The sequence below is a fragment of the Cucurbita pepo genome, chromosome 10 (genome assembly GCF_057944985.1).
Source record: "Cucurbita pepo subsp. pepo isolate OVF chromosome 10, ASM5794498v1, whole genome shotgun sequence".
In the NCBI taxonomy this organism is placed as follows: Eukaryota; Viridiplantae; Streptophyta; class Magnoliopsida; order Cucurbitales; family Cucurbitaceae; genus Cucurbita; species Cucurbita pepo.
This window is the reverse complement of record NC_141807.1, coordinates 18,705,226-18,720,500: the sequence shown is the minus strand read 5'-3', so window position 1 is coordinate 18,720,500 and position 15,275 is coordinate 18,705,226. Positions and strand designations below refer to the sequence as shown.

General features: G+C 38.3%; 2 protein-coding genes across 3 annotated transcripts; both read right to left on the bottom strand.

Annotated features, from left to right (window-relative positions):
• Nucleotides 1-490: 490 nt before the first annotated feature.
• Nucleotides 491-4,401, bottom strand: LOC111803393 (probably inactive leucine-rich repeat receptor-like protein kinase At5g06940). Its single transcript, XM_023687768.2, has 2 exons — nucleotides 2,022-4,401; nucleotides 491-1,100 (listed from the first exon to the last, which is right to left on the bottom strand). Exons 1-2 carry the CDS (start codon nucleotides 4,312-4,314, stop codon nucleotides 721-723), a joined length of 2,673 nt encoding a protein of 890 aa, XP_023543536.1. The 5' UTR covers nucleotides 4,315-4,401; the 3' UTR covers nucleotides 491-720.
• A 4,905-nt stretch (nucleotides 4,402-9,306) lies between these two features.
• LOC111803433 (zinc finger A20 and AN1 domain-containing stress-associated protein 8) lies at nucleotides 9,307-12,209 on the bottom strand. 2 transcript variants are annotated; one of them, XM_023687834.2, is made up of 3 exons: nucleotides 12,059-12,209; nucleotides 11,897-11,941; nucleotides 9,307-10,125 (listed from the first exon to the last, which is right to left on the bottom strand). In XM_023687834.2, exon 3 carries the CDS (start codon nucleotides 10,110-10,112, stop codon nucleotides 9,591-9,593), a length of 522 nt encoding a protein of 173 aa, XP_023543602.1. In that variant the 5' UTR covers nucleotides 10,113-10,125; nucleotides 11,897-11,941; nucleotides 12,059-12,209; the 3' UTR covers nucleotides 9,307-9,590. The 2 variants fall into 2 exon arrangements, with proteins under 2 accessions (XP_023543602.1, XP_023543603.1); XM_023687835.2 differs by having other exon boundaries at nucleotides 11,897-11,914; nucleotides 12,059-12,192.
• Between the last annotated feature and the right edge of the window lie 3,066 nt (nucleotides 12,210-15,275).

The window sequence follows — 15,275 nt, the reverse complement described above, 5'->3', positions numbered from 1 at the left end:
TATCACCACCACTAGCAAATATTGTTCGCTTTGACCCGTTACGTATCACTGTCAGTCTCACGGTTTTAAAACGTGTCTAATGGGGAGAGGTTTCCACATCCTATATTTTGACGTGGGATCTCACAACCCTACTCGTTATTAGGTAGGATTATATTTTTTTTTCTATTTAGTTTGGGTTGAATTTATAAAAAACCGAAAATTTTGGTCAATTTGTAGGTTGACATTTGACCCACCAACCCGAAAATAAAGTTACAACTCAATTTTACCATACTCTACTTTTAAGATCATTATGAACATCAAGAATATTTGACGTTTGTAACTAATGTCAGTGATATATTGTAACTTGTGAATGTTTGATATATATTATAACATGTATCGTGGATAAGTATGATTTTTTTAAATAATAAAAACGACCCGACAACCCAATCCCAACCAGATTGGTTGAATTGGGCTGTGAACTAACTCTATTCCGATTGTTCGGGTCACCAACTAAATAAACTAAAAATTTCATGTTAGTCCAATCGATTTTACCGACTCAACCCGTACACGCCCCTACAAAAACGATTCTCATAAAACCCAAAGCTACATAACACCAAAATTTAAGCATCTTCATTTTAAAATCAAAATGATAAAAAAAAAAAAAAAAAAAAAGTCTCCTACAATAATGATATATGTGAATTTGGATATACAGAAAACAAGCCATGGAGCTAAGACATGTCTTCAGCTCGACACCGAACTATCATCCTCTGCAGCCGAGAAGACAGCAGCATCGTGAAGGTTCGTTGTCGAGCCGATCAGTTGAAGCGCCTTGGCGACTTCCAGCATCGACGGTCGTTTTTCAGGCATCATAGAAGTGCATTGGAGGGCAATGTCTAGAGCTTCCAGCATCGACCCTCGTTGAGAATGCTCCGATATGCTCGGGTCAAGGACTTGGGAAGCACCATTCGCTATGTTCACCTTCCTCCTCACCCACTGGATCACGTCGAGAGCGTCTGTCGATTCCGAACGCTCGGCTAGTCTTCCAGTCACCAGTTCTAGCAACACTACTCCAAAGCTGTACACATCCATTTGCTCTGTTGCCTTTTTGTTGTATTTACATTCTGCATTCCAAATGATAGATGTAATAAGACTCTTTAGATCGCTTTACTACCAACACATTTTGAACAAAAGAAACCTATAAAACCCGACTCGACTATAATAAATTGTACTGGACTGATAGATTTTTCGGGTTATCGAGTTTTTGAAACAGCCGGGTTCACTATGTTGAGGATTGTTGAGAGGGAGTCCCACATTAGCTAATTTAGGGAATGATCGTTGGTTTATGCTCAAAGTGGACAATATCATACCATTGTGGAGATCCGTGATTCCTAACCTAGTATTAGAGTCATGCCCTTAACTTAGTCATGTCAATAGAATTCTCAAATGTCGAACAAAGAAGTTGTGAGCCTCAAAGGTGTAGTCAAAAGGTGACTCAAGTGTCGAACAAAGGGGGGTGTACTTTGTTTGAGGACTCTAGAGAAGGAGTCGAGCCGGCTGTTCGAGGGCTTCATAGGCCTCAGGGGAGGCTCTCTAGTGTACTTTGTTCGAGGGGAGGATTGTTGGGAGGGAGTCCCACGTTGGTACGAGGCTTTTTGGGGAATCAAAAAATAAAGCCACTAGAACTTATGCTCAAAGTGGATAATATCATACCATTGTGGAGATCCGTGATTCTTAACATGGTATCAGAGTCATGTCCTTAACTTAGCCACGTCAATAGAATTCTCAAATGTCGAACAAAGAAGTTGTGGGCCTCGAAGGTGTAGTCAAAAGGTGACTCAAGTGTTGAACAAAGAGTGTACTTTGTTCGAGGACTCCAGAGAAGGAGTCGAGCCTCAATTAAGGAGAAGCTGTTCGAGGGCTCCATAGGCCTCAGGAGAGGCTCCATAGTGTACTTTGTTCGACAGGAGGATTGTGGACTGGACAATATCATACTAATATGGAGATCCCTGATTCCTAACACACTATCGTAAACTTTTGTGTACCTGGTGCAATATAGCAAGAATGAGCGGATTCCGAAGCGATTGTCGAGTGAAACGCCGACTCTCCAACGATATGGTCGAGAGCAAAATCCGTGAGCTTCGGAACCAAGTCAACGTCCAGTAGAATGTTCGACGATTTGACGTTTCGATGAAGCAAACGTGGGACGTAGTCCTTGTGAATGTAAGCAAGTCCTTGAGCAACTTCAATAGCAATTCTTAGTCTCACATTCCAATTCAAACAAGAATCATTTCTGCATAACAAGTCAGCCAAGCTTCCTTTATGTAAGAATTCATAGATCAAAAAAATGGCATCATCAGAATGACAAAACCCCAGAATTTTGATGATGTTCTTATGCCTGATCTTAGCCAACGTCTTGACCTCGGCTTTCAACGACTTCCACGAACGACTCCCGAACTTAACAAGTTTCTTCACGGCAATCAGTTCACGGCTCGGTAAGCTTAAAACAAACACTTGACCAAAAGCTCCCTCACATTCTTGTGCAGTTTTCTCATTCATCCCCATGATCAACGCGTGCTCACTGATTCTAAGAGGGTAGAAGTAGACCGAATGCCAGTTATCGACACGGGATTTCGATTTGAACGACCGGTAATACAGAACGAACCCAGCAGCTAAGCTCATAACTCCGAGAACACAAGCTATAGAGACAAGGGCACATGTCATTTTGTTAAGTCCAGACATATCATTTACTGGATGGCCTTGTGAACAAGGAGTTTGCAAACCAGGGCCACAAAGATCAGGGTTTCCTTGCAGAAAAGAAGCTGGCAATCCAGAAATCAAAGAAAACGGAACAGCGCCCGATAGTTGATTAAACGAAACATTAAACAGCGCAAACTTTAAGTTTTCGAGTCGTTGAGGGATCGAGCCAGTGAGATTGTTATCAGAAAGATCAAGATAAGTCAACACAGGTAGATCTGCAAGGGAACTAGGTATCTCTCCACTAAAACTATTCCCTGCTAAGGACAATGAGACAAGTTTCTTGCAGTTCTTCGGCTCGGGAATTCGACCCGAAAGAGAATTATGAGACAGATTAATAATACTCATCAATGGAGAATCACAGAAGTTCGGTGGCAGATCACCATGAAAACGATTAAGCGAGGCAGAGAATCGATATAAGCTTCGAATCGATCCGAGACCTTGGGGTATTCTACTCGAAAAACTGTTGTTATCAAGCTGAACTTGCTCAAGATGAGTAGCCATTGATATGAACTCAGGAACTTCACCAGAGAAACCATTGTTTTCAGCTCTGATTAGCTTAATCTTAGGCAATGACCATAAGGATTCAGGGAAATCCCCTGAAAACCCATTGTTCTGAACTTGAAACCTCTCAAGATTCAAGCATTTATTCAAGGAATTAGGCAAATTCCCAGTGAAAAAATTGGTATGAACACTAAAACTCACAAGGGATTTTCCACTACAAAACCCATTTGGGAAAGCCCCCATGAGTTTATTCTCAGAAACATCAAAGAACACCAAATTCTTCAAAGAAGAACCCATCATTTCAGGGAGTTTTCCAGTGAGATTGTTCTGAGAAAGATCCAAAACATTCAAACTCTTCAAACCCAATAAAGAATAAGGGATTTCGCCATAGAAACCAGAGCTTTGAAGCCATAGCTCCTCAAGCTTCTCAAGCTTCCCAATCTCACTAGGAATATCACTCATCAGATAAGCATTTTCAGACAAATCAAGAACAACAAGTTCAGTAAGATTATGAAAGATAACAGAGGGTACTCTACCAGAAATCAAGTTGTTCCTCAGATTAAGAATTTGAAGATTCTTCAAAGCCCCAATGCCTTCAGGGATCTTCCCTTCGATGTGATTCCTCGCAAAATCAAGAACACGTAGAGAATCAAACAGAGAAATCTGATCTGGGATTGTTCCCCAAATGAGATTATTACTCAGATTCAAACTCTCCAACGCGCTGCACTGCGAGAGATGAAGAGGAATCGGCTGATTGAAGCGATTATCAGCGAGATTAAGATGGGTTAAACGAGGGAGTTCGCAAATGGAAGATGAAATTTCACCGGAAAGGTTCAAACCCTGAAGAACAATGGCGGAAATCGAAAGCGATGAAGGAGAAGAACTCGTACAAGAAATTCCAGTCCAATTACAGAAATGGGTTGGAGAAGAAGAAACCCAATTCGAGAGAGAGTTCGTTGAATCGTTAATGGAAGCTTTGAAGGTCAAAAGGGTCGATTCCTCAGAGGATGAAGAACACAAAACGAAGAAAGAAAAGACTAATGAGAGCAACAATGGCGGTTTCAAGGGGGAAGCCATGGGAGGGACTCAGAGTGAGCTCTGTACTTCAGTACTCCATTATATATATATATATATATATAGGTTGAAAAAGTCTCGACCCTTTTACTTTGGGGCAATTTTCTTGAGAAAAGTGATTTGGGGGAAGGAAATTGACCTTGGGAATCATATAATAATATAAGGGTTGATTTGAATCACGGGTATGGTTTTTTTTTGGCGAATAAATGACAAAAAGTTGAAACATTTGGAGAAATTATAATAATATCTCTCATTTTTCTTTGTATTGTAACAAGAAGTCTTCGTCTTTCATCTCAAATCTATGCTTCATAAAATTATTTATTTATTAAGATCCGGATAGTGGTTTCAAATCTCAACATTTTCTGTCTCGAGCGAGGAGCAAAATCGCTTTACTAAGTGAAAGAAAGGAAGAAGCAGAGTTTTTAGCTAGCTCTTTCGAGCGGGTAGCTTCCCACTATACTAATTGAGTGAAGCAGGTGCTAGATGTCACACCTCATTGAGAAGATAGTAGGTTGTGACTCTCACATGTAGACCAACTAGATGGCGACCCTCAGTTGGCGTCCAATCGGCTATGTGAGGGTCGAGATAAATAAGTGTCATGATGAGATCGAAGAGAACGATGCATCATCTAACACACCAACTGGGTAGCTTCCCACTACACTAATTGAGTGAAGCAGGTGCTAGGTGTCACAACCTCGTTAACAAGAAAGTAGGGTGTGACTCCCACATGTAGACCAACAAGATGGTGACCCTCAATTGGTGTCCAATCGACTATGTGAGGGTCGAGATAGATAAGTGTTATGATGCGATCGAAGAGGATGATGTATCGTCTAATACACCAACTGGGTAGCTTCCCACTACACTAATTGAGTGAAGCGGGTGCTAGGTGTCACAATCTCATTAAGAAGACAGTAGGTTGTGAATCCCACATGTAGACCGACAAGATGGCGACCCTCAGTTGGCGTCAGACCGACTATGTGAGGGTCGAGATAGATAAGTGTTATGATGCGATTGAAGAGGACGATGCATCATCTAACACACCAACTAGGTAGCTTCCCACTACACTAATTGAGTGAAGCAGGTGTTAGGTGTCACAATCTCATTAAGAAGACAGTAGGTTGTGAATCCCACATACAGACCGACAAGATGGCAACCCTCAGTTAACGTCACACCAACTATATGAAAGTCGAGATAGATAAGTGTCATGATGCGATCGAGGAGGGTGATGCATCATCTAACACACCAAGAAGAGTATGCATTAACGACAAGTTGAGGCATAAGTAAGATTGGAGAGTACAAGACGACATGAGTTAGACAGTATCTCAAATTCTCGATCAACAGGGTCAACATTTCGAACCTCTAATGATAATATAATTTTTTTTGTTCGGTTCGAGGTCAAATAAAATCTACAATTTTTTTATAAATAATTTCAAATTTTAAAAGGTCGAGAGATTAGGTGTGAATAATCGAGTGATGTTTGAAATTCGTTTTGATTAATTTCAAATTATGTTATGAGAAAAGTATGAAAAAGAATCCTAAGTGATATTATTAATAAAAAGAAAAAGAACTAGAGATCTGACCTTCCACCTACCCTTTTAAACCCTAAACCCTAAACACATTTCAACTTTCCTCAACCACTCTACTTTCTTCGACCCGTCTTTTCGTACGTAGTCACTCGTTAAACGGTTTAATACAATATATCTTTAATGGGTTTAGGGATTCCGTCAAATATATAAAAACAACTCTCATCTCTATAGGTCCCGCTAGTCCTCTAACAAGCAAGTAAGTCAACTAGTAGGTTAGCTCTCTACATTAGAACTTTGGTCGGTGGCGGATGGAAGCGATGTGAATGGGAATAATAAGGCATTTATTCAAGACCTTCTCTCGAACATCCATATAGAATACTAGTTTTCAACCTTTCTTAGCGTACTTGCAAAACCATAATTACTAATAATATTATCGTGGGCTCTAGCTGCAGTCGAGGTGGGTAATTGGCTAAGCCTCTTTTGTCGCATGAGAATCGTAATGAATATATGAGACACAACCTCGTAGCTGAACCCCTAAGAGACATTTAGCCTGATCAATCACTATTAGAGGTTAGCAATCATGTATCTCAACCGACTACTGAGATACATATGCATACTCTATCTATCTACACAGTTAACGACAAGAAATTAGTTGACAACCCTCTAACAGTCCCTATAGATAGAACCAAATAATATCAACTAGGTCATATGTACGGATGATAACGTTAGTTGAGGAGGTCATAGGACCAACATGTTGTAGCAGTCTTATTTTAAAAGAAAAAGTATGGTTGTTACAATCTATCAATTAGGTAAGACCTCGACTAGACGATGAACAAAAACAAGGGTGCTACCGACGTATAATCCTCTCATGAGCCATCGCCTTAACGACTTAAGCATCATAGCTGGTTTAACATAGCCACATGTGTGAGTTACTGTAATTGTTGAGTCAATTCTAGCATGAGAGGACCCATGAGACAAAACAATGTTGGATGCATTCCTTCATTGATTGGTTTACAAGATTAAATGACTAATTTGCCATTCGATTGTTTTCTAAGAATGTTGAGCGGGGTATGCCCCGTTCTGTAACTTCCTTTCTTTTGTCCGTCCACGAAAGCGCATCGTAGCTAGTTCGACATAGTCACATGTGTGAATTACTGTAGCGAGCCAAAGCGGACAATATCAGCCCAAACACATCATAGCTTGTTCGCTTTGATCCGTTACATATCGCCGTCAGCCTCACGATTTTTAAAATACACTCTTGTAAAAAATGTTTCGTTTCTCTTTCCAATCGAGACGAGATCTCACAATTATCTCCTTCTACGTCGATCACTCCGTGCTGACAAACGGTCGGATTAAAAAAAAAACAAAAAAAAAAACAAGAAAACAAAGGTAAGGACGGTAAAAAGTGGAAAAGAGAAACGGTAAAAAAAGAAAGGGGGCGGCAGTTGAGCTTTGGGGAACGCTGACTTATTTAGTTTGTGGCGGTGGTTTTACTGCTGACAGTAAGGGTAAAAGTTAAAAGCTGCAGTTCCCCGGCAAGATCTTGCCAAAATTGTTACCCTGTCTGCGTCAAGATTCTTACCCTTATTTTATTTCACCTATTAATACAAATACTGTTAAAATTTGCTTTAAATTAAAAATAATAATAATAATAATAAATTTTATTTAATTATATGCTACGGGAAGGTTTTCACACTGTTATAAGTTGACTTCTTATCTTCCCCAACCAATGTGGGACCTCACATTTTAAAACCATTTTAAAAGTTTAAGGTTATTTTTAAAATTTTTCCAAAGTTCTTGGAATATTTTTTAAATAAAATATTAACAGTTTCTATCCAAAACTAACTGCAACGGTTTCTATCCAGGACTAACATTTCAAAATTTTAAAAGTTAATATCATACAATTATGGAGAGTCGTGATTCCTAACATGGTATCAGAGTCATGCCCTAAACTTAACCATGTCAATAGAATCCTCAAGTGTCGAACAAAGAATTGTAAGCCTCGAAGGTGTAGTCAAAAGTGACTAAAGTGTCGAACAAATGGTGTACTTTGTTCGAGGAGTCCAGAGAAAGGAGTCGAGCCTCGATTAAGGGGAGGCTTATAGGGTACTCATATTGTTGAAGATTATTGGGAGTAATATTTTTATTAATTTATGTCTAATAAAACTATATAATTCGTTATTAAAATTAAATACCCTAATAAAAAAACATAGGAATAGACAAAATAATTAAAAATATTAAAATAGTAATTTGATTTGACATTTGTGGCAATATATAATGTATGCTTATATCTTAATCAAGACAAAATAATAAAAGATCACTCTTTTTTTTTTTTTTTTTTTTTTTTTTTAAGTGAATGATTATTAAACATAATGACATTTAATAAAATATATATATTATTTTGTCAATTACTTTTGTTTGGTCATTATATTAAATTTTAAATAATTTATATTTCATATTGAAATATGATTTGAAATCATTTTATTACTTTTGTAACTAACAAGCTTTCTCATCTACAATTTGTACATCATTTCTTCCGATATAAAATTTATATATATTTAAGATTCGAGTCGAGATTTGATATTTGAGACTCTTATGTTCGGTACGATATGATCATGTTACTTACTTTTTGCTTCTAAGAGTGAAGACGATTTCATTCACGAATTTTTTAGATTCATAAATACTTTTAGTACATTTCAAATCTCGATTCATGTACCTGATAGAAACACGAGATTTTCAGAGGCTCGTTAGAAATCTAGCACCTCCCCCGTCCCCATTCCATCACATATTTCATTTCTCGTCCTCACAAAATTTCTCATTCATTTATTATTATTTCTAAAAAAAAAATTGTTATCTTAAAGTTTTTACTTCTTTTAATATAATTAAAAAAATTGTAATACATCACATAAGTAAAATATTCTATTGGAATATTTTTAAAAATTTAAATTATAATTAGAGTCACAAAATTAACCCATTAAATTTTTTAATATATATAATAATATGTGTTGAATATATATTTATATTAAATGGGTCGAGACCGAGAATTACACTGGGACGAAAAATATAATCCTATCCCCGACCCCATTTAGCTAAACAGAGAAAAAAAAATGTTTCTCACTCACTCCCCTATTCTCTGTCTAAACGGGGAATCCCCCTTCTATTTGGGTGACCCGTGGGTAAAATAGACTTATTTAATCCACCCCCTTCGAAGTCTAACGTTCTCAGTGGCACACTACTCGGTGTCTAGCTATAATACAATTTGTAACAGCTCAAACCCACCACTAGTAGATGTTGTCCGCTTTGACCTGTTATGTATCATCGTTAACCTCACGATTTTAAAATACATATGCTAGGAAGAGGTTTCCACATTCTTATAAAGAATGCTTCGGTCTCCTCTCCAACCAACGTGGGATCTCACAATGTCCTTGACCGAACAAGCTCCAAATCAATCATTGACAAGGCGAAGAAGTAAAAGGGGCAAACTAAAAGATGCAGCAGATACCATTTAACATAATGGGTAAAGAAATGCATACAGAGCAGAATGTCATTGCAGAGGAAACTCATGAATTCATTAAATCCAGTAAGAAATCACACAATGAAGCCAACAATGGAACCTTTGCCAAGGCCAGAAGGACTCCAAAGATCCACCCATCACGACTTCCGTGATCTAATACCATCGACGCCTGGTAAACGAAACGCCCAGCTTGGACCGAGATGCGTAGCACATAGGTCTTAAAGCGTTGGGCATCGACTTCAAATCTTATCGAGCTTCTCAGCCTTAACAACAGGATTTTCTTTAGCAATGGCGTCCTGAGCAGCAGCACGATAATCAAAATCACAGTTATGTTTGTCGGAATAACGATGAACAGCACAGAAGAGATTTCCACATTTGCAATCGAACCCAGTCAAACCAACGCGCTTTCTACAAGTGGCACATCGGTTCGGGCGCTCTTTCATGCTGACTTCTTCACAGCTCTTATTCGAGGAGGAAATGCTGGATGATTCTATTGAAAATATCTCTGTCTCCGTTACTCCGGTCTGTACATCGATCGATTCTGTAACGACAGGCTCCTTCCCGTTGTTACTGGAACTTCCATTCATAATGTTCTCAATAGATGAGGCTGCAAGTTTTTCTTGTTCTTGTTTGAGCAGAGCGTCCTTGTAGCATTTAGAACACATGTTCATCGTCGATCCCCGTCCGAAGAAGCCACAGTTGTTAATGCAAGGCGTGGGGCATTCCGGAGTTCGGCATCCTGTCTGGTCATGAGACTCCATCTTCTCAAACCTCCTGCAAGAGATGATAGCAGCAATACATACAGCGTCGTTCTGTTTAAACTTTCGACACAAAATCGACATTCATCGCTTCAACAAATTTAAAGTAAAAAGAAACAAGTCCACACTTGAAGTTCATCTTATTCTCAGCAAAGTCTAATTGGCCAACTTAGAATTTATGTTCCATTCAAACAACTTAGCTCAACGTTGAAAATTGTTCGGAAACGAGTCCCACATCTACTAATTAAGGGTTGATCTTGGGTTTAGAAATAAGGAATACATCTCTATTAGTACGAGGCTTTTTGGGGAAGCCAAAAGCAAACCACGAGAGCTTATGCTCAAAGTGAACAATATCATACCATGGTAGAGGTTTGTGATTCCTAACATGGTATCAAACTCATGTCCGTAACTTAGTCATGTCATAGAATCGTCGAATATCGAACAAAGAAGTTGTGAGCCTCGAAGGTGGAGTCAAAAGTGACTCAAGTGTCGAACAAAGGGTGTTAGTTTGTTCAATGGCTCCAAAGAAGGAGTCGAGCCTCGATTAAGGGGAGGTTGTTAGAAGGCTCCATAGGCCTCAGGGGAGGCTCTATGGTATACTTTTTTCAAGGGGAGAATTATTGAGGATTGTTGGGAAAGGAGTCCCACATCTGCTAATTAAGGGGTTGATCTTAGGTTTATAAGTAAGGAATACATCTCTATTAGTACGGGGCTTTTGGGGAAACCAAAAGCAAAGCCATGAGAGCTTATGCTCAAAGTGAACAATATCATACCATGGTTGAGGTTCGTGATTCCTAACATAGTATCAAACTCATGCTCGTAACTTAGTCATGTCAATAGAATCATCAAATATCGAACAAAGAAGTTGTGAGCCTCGAAGGTGGAGTCAAAAGTGACTCAAGTGTCGAACAAAGGGTGTAGTTTGTTCAATGGCTCCAAAGGAGTCGAGTCTCGATTAAGGGGAGGTTGTTAGAAGGCTCCATAGGCCTCAGGGGAGGCTCTATGGTGTATTTTTTTCAAAGGGAGAATTGTTGAGGATTGTTGGGAAAGGAGTCCCACATCTGCTAGTTGAAGGGCTGATCATGGGTTTATAAGCAAAGAATACATCCCCATTGGTATGAGACCTTATGGAAAAACCAAAAGCAAAGCCAAAGCCATGAGAGCTTATGCTCAAGGTAGACAATATCATATCATTGTGGAGGTTCATAATTCTTAACATGGTATCAGAGCCATGCCCTTAACTTAGGCATGTCAATAGAATCCTCAAATGTCGAACAAAGAAGTTGTGAGCCTCAAAGGTGGAGTCAAAAGTAACTCAAGTGTCAAACAAAGGGTGTACTTTGTTCAAGGGCTCCAAAGGAGTAGTCAAGCCTCGATTAAGGGGAGGTTGTTCGAGGGCTCAATTCTATCTTGTACTTTGTTCGAGAGGAGAATTGTTGGGAAAGGAGTCTCATATCTGCTAATTAAGGGGTTGATCATGGATTTATAAGGAAGGAATACATCTCGATTAGTACGAGACCTTTTGGGAAAACCAAAAGCAAAACCACGAGAGCTTACGCTCAAAGTGGACAATATCATACCATCGTGAAGGTTCGTGATTCCTAACACCAAATTCCCACGGTAAAAACACTAATTCATCATAACTACAAACATCAGAAATCCAGAAAGAAACGTGCTAGACAGACAAATCAACTAAGCAAATAATAACCCAATCCCCATCTGAAAAAGATGTAAACAAAATCGACGAACAGTCAATCAAGAGTAAGATACAGAGGCAGACAACTAACCTGTTAGCTCAGATGATCCTGGAGAGGAAAAACAAAGCTTAAAATCTGCTTCATCACAACAAAAATCAAAAACCCACAAGATCAAACATATGAAAGTAGCCATAAACTAATCAAAATCAAAACAAAAACAAGACATTATGATATGGGTAAGGCCGAACACACCCTATTGCAAGGAGATAAACTCTCTGATAATCGGAGAATTTGAGACCGGAGACGTAATTGAGAGAGAAAGACGGTGAAGAGGCTTTAGGGTCTCTCTTTCGTGTATTTTTAAAACTTGCTTCGTTTGTTTCCGTGCTGCTTTTCTTCAAATTTTGAATTCAAACATGAGCTCGGGTTCATAGGGTGAGATTCAAGATGGGCTTTGATATAGGCCCATAATTCATAGAAAGCGAGGCCCAAGATTGTCAATCGAGTGGATTGTGAGATCCTACATCGATCGAAATGGGTAAAGAAACATTTTTTTTGTAAGGGTGCGGAAACCTCTCCATAGCAAACGCGTTTTAAAAACTTTAAGAGAAAGCCCGAAAGGAAAAATCCAAAAAGGACAATGTCTGCTAGCGGTAGCCTTTGACCATTACACTTAGGGTTTTCCTTAATGCAGCAAGATCAACGGTCTACTTTATGCTCAGTAAACCCCACCACTGTTTAAAAGTCTTAATCCCATGATCAAGATTAATCCATACATCCAATAAACAGTCCAACAATCTTGGAACCATACCCCGATAAGCAAGACTAAACGAACATCAACTAAGTGATTTGAGCTAAGGCCAACAATCTTCTAGTTAGGTTGGATGAATTGTAGGATGTATGACTAACACATGCTATGTGGTTTATCTACATGTTACTTCTTGTATTATGATTTGCTTATGAATTTTTTTGTGATGTATGGACTTCCAGAATATCGATCCATGTTTGTTATGATACCATGTTCATATTTGTCCTGTGAGACAATGATGAGCCATATATGTTAAGTATGAATATCATGAACACGTATATGTGTCTTATAGGAAGGTTATGTCATGAAAAGTATGAAAGTATGATGTGTATCACAACACATGCTATATGGTTTATCTCCAGTATGTTTGTACGTATATGTATACCATGATATGATACACGCTCATTTCTTTATGTTAGTTTTCGGCAACATGAGTATGTGCTACTTGTAGTCGGACCTAGAAGATATGTATACGAGCTCACCTAGTCGGTTCATGCACGTGTACGTGAATTGTATGTAAAAAAGTACTATACATCCAACCTTATCCGTAAAAAGAAAGTAGAGCCCAAGTATAATCATGTTGAGTACAACATGAGCATTTTATCTCAAAACTTTGATACGAGATGTTATGCTTCTGTTCTCAACCATGCTATTATTATTTTACTCTGATTATATATGTAAAGAATTTCTGCGTCGGTGAGTCCATGACAATGTTTATAATAAATATTTTTTAAATGATTTTCCACGCATAATAGTCATTGCATACGTGTAGTAACATATTTTAAAAGAAAAAGTACTATAAAATAGATCCTTGTCAAGACAACCTAATGACAGTATATTTACGACATGGATTATGCGATAGTTGTTTTAACCCAATAAACGAGTCAGTCGTGTAAAATTTGGACTTCACGGACAATATCGACATATACCCGAGCCTCGAATCACGTTTTAGAGACAAATTATAGGTATATCACAGTTTATATATCATATGCTTTCATTTGCGACATACATTTGGTACTTAGCTTCTCCTAAACGCCCCACCGAGACATTCTCGGTTTGGCATTTGTTTGTATAATATGAGTCTTCAAAATTTCTATATATATGTTATTTCGAATCGAAATTACTCCAAAGTTTAAGAACTAAAGTAAAGTACGAAAATTATATATTAAAAAATTATATATATGTTTTTCGGTTGTGTTGGGTTGAGTTGTCAAGTCATTTTTTTTATTATATAAAAAAATCTTACTTATTCATCATATATGTTATATTAATAATTAAAATCTCATAAAATTCAAATATCAAAACATTTACGAGTCATTTAGCCTCTTCTCCGCTGATCGAGGCAATAGGCAATTGAGGTTGTTTTTCGTGACCAAAGAGGGCCATGCAATGGTGCGTGAAAAGGGAGAGGTAATCCTCTGTGCTGGGGCTCTCGGAAGCCCACAACTTCTACTTCTGAGTGGCATTGGACCGAGGTCATCCCTCTCATCGTGGGGAATTCCTCTGTCTCATCACTTGTCTTATATTGGACCGTTCCTCTATGATAACCCCCAAAATGACATCTCAATTGTGCCTCCAATGCCGTTGGAGCACTCTCTCATACAAGTCGTGGGCATAACCAATTCAGGGACAGTGGAATCCATCACTAAAATCGGTTAACCCTATTTTTTTTATTGGTCGGGTTGACTTGACAAGAACATGTCAACATGCAAAGCAACAAAATTTTCTATTGTTCGAAAATTCAACATAAACCAAACTGAAAAAAATTATCTAATACAGTCTAATCTTTATGATTTGAGTTGGATAATCTAAATTGATCGAATTCTCAGATCACATGAACACGTCTAGTAATTTACTAATATATCGAAATAAACTCGATGATTAAATTGTTGGCGAAAACTTTGTTATATTTCTTGTTTTATTGGACTCTACTTTATTTCTTAGGTAAGGTTGAATGCATAGTACTTCTCTACACATGGTTCACACACATGTGCATGAATTCACTTGGTAGACTCGTATGTATACTCCCTAGGTTTGACTATGGCTAAAGCATGCTTCCGAAAGCCAACAAAAAATAATGAACACGTATGATATTATAGTGTACGTGTATGCATTTAACATACTAGAGAAGTAAACCATGCTCATGTGAGATACAACGTGAATGAAGTGTCGTGTTAAAAATCATTGGTTTTGTGAAATTATGTGGATTATACTTCCATACTTATGATGACATGAATTCCTTATGAGACGTGAATACATGTTCGTGGAATTTTCTTCATGCTCATCATACAAGTACATCATAGTGTCTCCTTAGACATAAATATAATTGCATCAATTTCGGCCCGTCACCAAACTTTTAGCAAGTGTCGACTGTACATAAAAAATTTGACCATTACAAAATACACATCTAAGAGGAACTTTCTTCTTCAAAGTCCAGTACATAAGCACGAGCGTCAAGGTGAAATAACAACCTCTCGAGAGGCACAATTATAGAGAGAACAGTTACGATAATGTCAGCAACTTATGCATGACCACACAACTCTTTGTTTCGACGATCTTCCCCGAGACATCAGGTCCTTGAAGCCCACATGTATAGAAAAATGCCTCAAAGGCTACAACGACCAAGCCAAAGACGTCCCTCCTGTTACACAAAAGACCTAC

Coding starts and splice junctions, on each gene's coding strand:
- LOC111803393 (XM_023687768.2), bottom strand. CDS start 4,314: ATGGCTTCCCCCTTGAAACCGCCATTGTTGCTCTCATTAGTCTTTTCT. Junction 1,101..2,021: donor TTCTTGCTATATTGCACCAG/GTACACAAAAGT, acceptor TTTGGAATGCAG/AATGTAAATACAACAAAAAG.
- LOC111803433 (XM_023687834.2), bottom strand. CDS start 10,112: ATGGAGTCTCATGACCAGACAGGATGCCGAACTCCGGAATGCCCCACG.